This window comes from Suncus etruscus, chromosome 4, assembly GCF_024139225.1.
Source record: "Suncus etruscus isolate mSunEtr1 chromosome 4, mSunEtr1.pri.cur, whole genome shotgun sequence".
Lineage (NCBI taxonomy): Eukaryota > Metazoa > Chordata > Mammalia > Eulipotyphla > Soricidae > Suncus > Suncus etruscus.
Window position 1 is genome coordinate 5005570 of NC_064851.1, and position 7555 is coordinate 5013124.

General features: G+C 45.6%; 1 protein-coding gene across 1 annotated transcript in view; it reads right to left on the reverse strand.

Annotated features, from left to right (window-relative positions):
- Positions 1-6959: 6959 nt before the first annotated feature.
- TEX33 (testis expressed 33) overlaps positions 6960-7555 on the reverse strand; it is a 20902-nt gene continuing 20306 nt past the window's right edge. Inside the window, exons 3-4 of the mRNA XM_049772463.1 lie at positions 7370-7480; positions 6960-7221 (exon numbers count right to left, since the gene is read on the reverse strand). Coding sequence (XP_049628420.1) covers positions 7127-7221; positions 7370-7480 — 206 coding nt within the window. The 3' untranslated portion in view covers positions 6960-7126. The remainder of the gene's footprint in view (positions 7222-7369; positions 7481-7555) is intronic.

Consider the following 7555-nt stretch of genomic DNA (forward strand, 5'->3'; position numbering starts at 1 on the left):
TAACTGACCTTTCCCCAGGCAACCCAACCATGTGGGGGGCAGGTTGGGAGAAACCCTTTATAAGCTAACTTCCAATTTGTTTATTTTATAAATTTTATTTAATAAATTTAATCATTTAAATTTTTCTAGAGCATGTGCTTCTCCCCCTTTTGGGTTTGGGGGGAAACTGGGGGTATCGGTGGATGCCTTCTCTGGTTTCTTAGGCGGTGCGGGCCGGGGCAGAGCTCTCATCAGCCTCGGCCGTGTCCTCGGCTATTTTGGCAGCCGCAGCCAATGCTGCTGCTTGTGTCTTGGCCGCATCTCGATAAAGTTCGGACACAGCCTCCGATGCTGCTTCCAGACTGGACGCTAGGTCTGATGCTGCCTCCGCAGCCGTAGACAGTGTGCTTTCCAACTGTCCAGCAGCCCCCGCAGCCGCGGACACTGAGGCTGACGCCTTTGAAGCCCTCGCCATGGTCCAGGCTGCTGCTGTCACCATGTGGCCAGCGCTGCTGAGGCAGTTGGCGTCGCGTCTGCCTCCTCCTCTGGATCCACCCGCCTGGCCTCCTCCTCTGCCTCCTCTCTTGGATCTGCTGCCTCCGGCCTTGGAGTCGCCTCCTCTTCCTGCTCCTCCATCTGCCTACAGGCGCTGGTACTCACTCCGGGCGTGTCTGTCCTGTGAATGCCCATTTTTCCAATTTTTATGCTAGGTTGTATACCAGGGCTCTCTTTGCACCTTTGGAGAAATCTGTGTCCTCTCGAGTCGAAAGTGTCACGGCTTTCTTATCCTCTTCTTTCCCTTGCTCAGCATCTCCCATAAAGCCTGTTTTACTTTAAAAAAGAAAAAAGCTTGAGAAAAGGAATATGGGAGGCATTACTTTCCCCAATTTTAAATGGTATTACAAGGCAATAGCTATCAAAACAGCACGGTATTGGATTAAAGACAGATCCTCAGACCAGTGGAATAGACTTGAGTATTCAGAGAATGTTCCCCAGACATACAATCAACTACTCTTTGATAAAGAGCCAAGAATACCAAAAAAAAAAAAAAAATGCAAGGAAAGCCTCCAACAAGTGGAGTCGGCACAACTGGTTAGCCACTTGCAGAAAAGCGAACTCAGACCCCCATCCACCACCATGCACAAAGACCAAATCCAAATGGATTAAGACCTTGATATCAGAAAAAGGAGTGGCCATGTTTGAATAAGACCAGCTTCATAAAGTCTATTCTCGAGATGTAAAATTCTACCCCAAAACATAGCCTGTGTGGCTTAGAAGCAAGCTAGCATTTGCTAACTGTTCTCCAGGGGAAGAGACTGGGCAAAGGAAGGGGGGCTGAAAAACCATTGAAGATTCTACTGTGATTAGCAGTCAGTCTTAGAATCAAGGCTACACCAGAGGAAAAGGCCCTACTCCAATGAAACAAGGGATTGGCAAATAATAGGAAGGTCAACATGGCTAGACCAATAAAAGAACCCTCATTGTTCACCCTCCTCTCTTCTTCTTGCCACCTCCCACATCTCAGAGAAAAGCTCAACTTTGGATACAGAGTGACTTAATTGGGGAAGACAGTGCTCTCCTAAGTTCCTACCCAAGGTGGGGCCTTATTATCTCCTACTTTTCATTGAACTTTGCTAGGAAAAATTAGGCCTCAATTAGGCCTCAACATCCCTGCAACCTCAGAAAAATTAGACCTAAAAAATTAGGATTCAATGCCTGCAACCTCATTGTTGTGTCCTTATCAATGTCCCCAGAATACGAGGAGCTTTAGTGTCTGTGTCCCAACCACTTCGTATTATAGACAATAAGATGCATCAAGGGAATCCCAAAGCATTAATCAATCATCGCTTTGTCAGTACAAGCTAGGTTTCGGCATGTCTGAGAAAAGGGTGCATTCTGGGAGAGAAGCATAGATCTGAGGACAGCAGAATCTACCAAGTTGTGAGGATGGGCCTCATTCCCTCCCTGGAAGAGCTCAGCGTCTCACTTGTGTGCCAACATACAGATCACCGTGTCTGCAGACTCAAGTCAGGTGGCTAGACTCAGCCCAAACTAGAAGCAGAGAAACCCCCCTCCCCACCTCACCCCCTGAGAATCCAGCCAAGATATTGCTGGAAGAAATGGATCCTTTCCACTGAATTTATAACCAATATTGGGCATCTCAAATCCCAAGTCAAGACATCTCTAAAATGCCTGTAGTTGTTGGTCAAAGATGAGCAAAACTTCCTGATGTGATGATTCAGGGGTTTGGTGGGGTCACTCATGAATGTTTTTAAAAACATGGACCACATTCCTCTGATAGGAATGCTATTACGTGGGCCAAAATAAGCAAGTGTCGTGGATATTTCCATGGCATTCAAAATGTTGGTGGTGGGGATCACATACGTTGTGGTACGTCCATTGTTTTGTTCACTCCTGACCAGGTACAGCTTTAGGGAAGTAAACTGTTGGCCCTGAATATTCCAGAACCCTTAGGCAAACACTTGGGAATATGATCTCACTGAGACTTGTGCTCAGCTCAGGTATGGATCTGACTCCCCTCAAGATTACCAGCAGATCATTGTCTCTTAAAGACACCTGAGTCTCTGGCCATCCCCTGGTGCTGGCCTCCCTCTCTGCCTTTTGCCTTCCTGAGATGGATGAACCCTGTCTTTGTTCCTACTTCCTTAAGCCCTCATGACTTTTTTGCCCTTTGATTTTATATATAATTCCTTTTTTGATGAACCTCTGTAGACATGAGATACGGAGTGGTCACACAGGCCATGCACAATAGATTAAAAACAAGTAACCTGACGTTACACCATAAACTTGCTATTAGACCATCAGTCAAGTCTGGGCTGGTCAACTCATTTTTTAGAAGAGACCATGGAGTAGAGAGGTCTGTGGTCCATCCAGTTTCTTTAGGCTCCAAGTACCAGGTGTTAAGGGAAAATTTATGAAAATAGATGTGTGAGCTTTTGAAAGGGGGAATGTTAAGGGAAAATTCATGAAAATAGATGCTAGAAGCCTTTCTCCACCCCCACCTTGTCTTTCCTCTTGCTCTGGAATTTCATCTTGAGATGATTATAATGGCTCAGATAAGTGATCAGATATAGATGCCTGTTAAGCCTTTCTCCACCCCCACCTGGTCTTTTCTTACTCTGGAGTTGCACCTTAAGACGTCAATGGCCTGCTGCCCCGGTAACCTATTAGCCAACTCTCCTCCTAAGGGAAACCTGACATCTTTGGGTAAAAGAATGGACTTCTGCTTGCCCCTCCAAAAGGTCTCACCATCTGATTGGACACTCTGTTTGAACCTGGACTATGGATTGGTGCATTCTACAAGCCCTACTTTCCATATTGGCCCTCCTCCTAAAGTTACTAAACCTTCTGGCTTCAGTCTGCAGGACTGATCTGGTCACCCCAGCTAGCTGGAATGCATAAACCTGTTTGCTATTGCATTTTCTGAAGTTTGTGGTCTTTATTTGAGGTGATGGGCTTTCTTGGACCCTGGACACCAGATAGCCCATGTACCCCGGAATACATATAATGCATGAAAATAAAACCAAATCACAGATCTCTTCCTAAGTAGTAATTTGATTTGGCACTAGCCAGAGAGAGCAGTGTGGGCATCTGAAATCTTTAGGGGAATGAAGCTGACAACAGGATAGGGCTCTGATGGCAAGGAGTTATTGGGATGAAATAAAAGTTTTTGGAAGAGACAAACCAAGAGATGACGTTGAAAATATTTATTGTAACTAGCCCTAATGCAGCCAGGACACACACTGGAACTAAGGCCTGATAAGAGAAGCTCCAGAAGGGATAAAGGCCGGAAAAGGTCAAAGATGATCATCTGCTCCTGACTGACCTTTTCCCGGGCAGCCCACCCATGAGGGGCAGGTTGGGAGAAACCCTTTATAAGCCAACTTGGAACAAAGCAGACATGAACGTGCCATGCATGTATATGGCTCCCGGTGGACATGTGTTTAGCACCTCCCTTGAGAAGTGCACTTTCCAACTTTTTTTGGGGGGGGCCACACCCATTTGACACTCAGGGGTTACTCCTGGTTACTCCTGGCTATGCGCTCAGAAATTGCCCCTGGCTTGGGGGGACCATATGGGACACCGGGGGATCGAACCGCGGTCCATCCTACGCTAGCGCTTGCAAGGCAGACACCTTACCTCTAGCGCCACCTTCCTGGCCCCGCACTTTCCAAATTTTATGCTTGGTTGTATACCAGGGCTCCCCGCACCTTTGGAGAAATCTGTGTCTTCTCTTGAGCCTAGGCTGTCTCCTTTTCTTATCCTCTTTCCCTTCCTCAGCACCTTCCAATAAAACTTGTTTTACTTTAAAAAAGAAAAAGGAGTTGCCATGTTTGAACAGTACCAGCTTCATAGACTCTTTTATCCAATGAGATGTAAAATGAGCCATGAAAGACTATGGCTACAGCTTCTTGGGTAGCACAAAATGGCTATCTCAGGAGGAGAAAGTGGTCCACACCCCTACCCTGCCGAAGCCATGCTTGCTGACTCTACCACCCAGAATCACCATTTTCCTGATGGACTGCCTCCTCACTGACCTCTACGATTCTCTGCCGATATGACCACACTTCAGGTATAACAATTGTTGCAACACCAAGACTTTTTTGAGCAAGCGTGGGCACTCCCATATGTTCTTCTTCCAGGAAATCTGAGCAGCTGAATATATGCCCATAAAATTTGTAATATTGTGGCTTTGAATTTCTGGACAATTTCATTTATTTTATGCTGTCATACCTAACAAAACACCCAATTTAATGAACTGGACATAAAACAAAAAGAGCTTATTAAACCTTCTGCCACTGTATTTTTATTTATTTTTTTATTTATTTATTTTGGTTTTTGGGTCACACTGGGCAGCACTCAGGGTTTACTCCTGGCTCTACACTTAGAAATCACTCCTGGGAGGCTTAGGGGACCATATGGGATGTCAGGATTTGAACTGCTGTCCTTCTGCATGCAAGGCAAATGCCTTACCTCCATTTTCTCTCTCTCTCTCTCTCTCTCTCTCTCTCTCTCTCTCTCTCTCTCTCTCTCTCTCTCTCTCTCGTCCCTCTGCCACTGTATTAATGGCTTTGTGACACAGTAACTTTCACAGATAAGCTTGCTATGGTACTTTTTTTTTTCTTTTTATCTTTTTTTTTTTTTTTTTTTTTTGGTTTTTGGGCCACACCCGGCAGTGCTCAGGGGTTACTCCTGGCTGTCTGCTCAGAAATAGCTCCTGGCAGGCACGGGGGACCATATGGGACACCGGGATTCGAACCAACCACCTTTGGTCCTGGATCGGCTGCTTGCAAGGCAAATGCTGCTGTGCTATCTCTCCGGGCCCTTTCCTTTTTTTTTTTTTTTTTTAAGAATTGCATTCACTTATCTGGAAACAAGTGTATTAGGATTCACTATGTCAACTATGTAATGCATTATCTTTAAATAAATAAAATAATTTGTAAATGTAAATAAAAGAACAAGCAGCAGCATGGTACTTTTTTTTCTTTTTATCTTTTCTAATTTTTTCTTTCCTTTTTTTTTTAAGAATTGCATTCACTTATCTGGAAACAAGTGTATTAGGATTCACTATGTCAACTATGTGATGCATTATCTTTAAATAAATAAAATAACTTGTAAATGTAAGTAAAAGAACAAGCAGCAGCATGGATCAATCCATCTAGTGCAGTTTCTACCCTCCCTGAAGATGATCAGAGTTGATGGAAGCTGGAAGGAAAGAGAAAGATGCCGTCAGAATGTGAGTGGAATTGCCGAGAGCTCGAAGCCTGTCTGAAAAGGTTGTTCAGGGGGCTGGAGCAATAGCACAGCAGGGAGGGCGCTTGATTTGCATGCGATCCACTCAGATTCTATCCTTATCATTACAGATAGTTTCCCAAATCCTGCCAGGAGTAATCCCTGGGCCACACTGGGTATGGCACCAAAAATACAAACAATGATGACGATAAGAAGTAGCAGTAGTAGTAGTAAGTAGTGAGGGTGGTGATGATGGCAGTGGTGGTAGTAGTAAAAGTATAGTAGCAGTTCTGTTTTCAATACAAAATGAGCACTAGATTCCATGTCTTTCTACCTAACCTCATAGCAAGTTCACAGCCCTTGCCAGCAGTGATTCCTCTGTACATGTTCTGGCCTAGGATAAAGCTGCTGACCTATGGATAGGCCCATTCTTTTTTCATTTTAAGTTAAAAAAACTTATTTGGAGAAACTATGCTCACAGACACAGTTGCCATGTCTGCATTCAGCCAGCTCCACAGTCACTCTCTTCTCAAAAGAGATGTGAAACAGGCCATGAAAAAGAATGTATATATCAGCCACACAGCTAAAATCTGGCCATTTCAGGAGGAGAGGGTGAGCTAAGTTCCCGCCCTGCCAAAGTCACACCTACTAAACCCATCACCCACAATCACTGCTTTGCCAATGGCCCAGCATCACCACTCAATCATAAAACACTGCCGAGATACCAATCTGATCAAAATTTCAGGGATGCCTGTATTTGGTCTGATATCACCATGATATCAGCTGGGTGTGGTCATCCTCTATCTGCCTTCTCATACTTCTGGCAGCCCTGAAAGCCCTGACAGCTAAACCATGCCCCCCAAAAGCCACAGTATCAGCCACAGAGCTTGGAATTTCTAGATTGTGCCCAGTCTCCAGCCTGTCCAACTGACTCTAGAAATCCCACTGGGCACCCCCACCTACAGCCCTATATGCCCAATATCTGTACAAACTTGTTTTACCCCACCCAAATACACACATCGTACCACCCATCCCAGTCATTTTGTATCTCCCAGGAAACTAGGCATAATAAACCTTTTACATTTCCAAGTTCCCTGATGGTTATTGATAAGTGGGTCACATCTGTAGCAAGAACCATAGAGTGGGTCCACTGGTATAGGCCGGCTCAGCAGAAGTAACTGGCTGCATGCTGCTGGCCTGAAGGCCAATGGCAATGCTATCAGTAGGCTGAGAAAGAAAATATAGACTAGTTGGGTTCCAGAGCCTATCAGGCTCAGCTTGGGCAGAGTTTGCAGGCCACATGAAGATAGCTCAAGCAGAGGAAAAGTTCCTGAGTGTGCTTGTCTTTTATTAGCACTGTCTCTGCATGCAGAGCGTCTCTTCCGGGATGGCTCTAGCTCTTGAAGTCCCTCTTGCTTTTTTCTCCAAATTTCTCATCCAGCGCCTTCTGCAAGCTCATGTTCAGGGCATTTTTCTGGTGCCAACGTCCTGCAGAGATCAGGAAAGAAGTCTTGGGTCCCCACATCCAACCATCTTCCAGGACCACTGCAGAGTATGTCTCTGGCTCCTCTCTAGGCTTGGGGTTGGGGTGGAGTGGGAGAATCTACCCTGCTCTCACCCCTTTTACCCCACCTACCCAGTTCATCCGTCTTCCTGCCATGCCAGTGTTCGATGTCCCTCACGGATTTTTCAATCACCTCTGGGGTGTAGGAGGCCTTCATGAGGCTCACTGTCTCCTGTGCGGCCCCTGTAGAACCCCATAAGAAGTTGACAAATACTCCAACAGTGAATGGGTATTCCAGGCTTCATCCCTCTGCCGCAC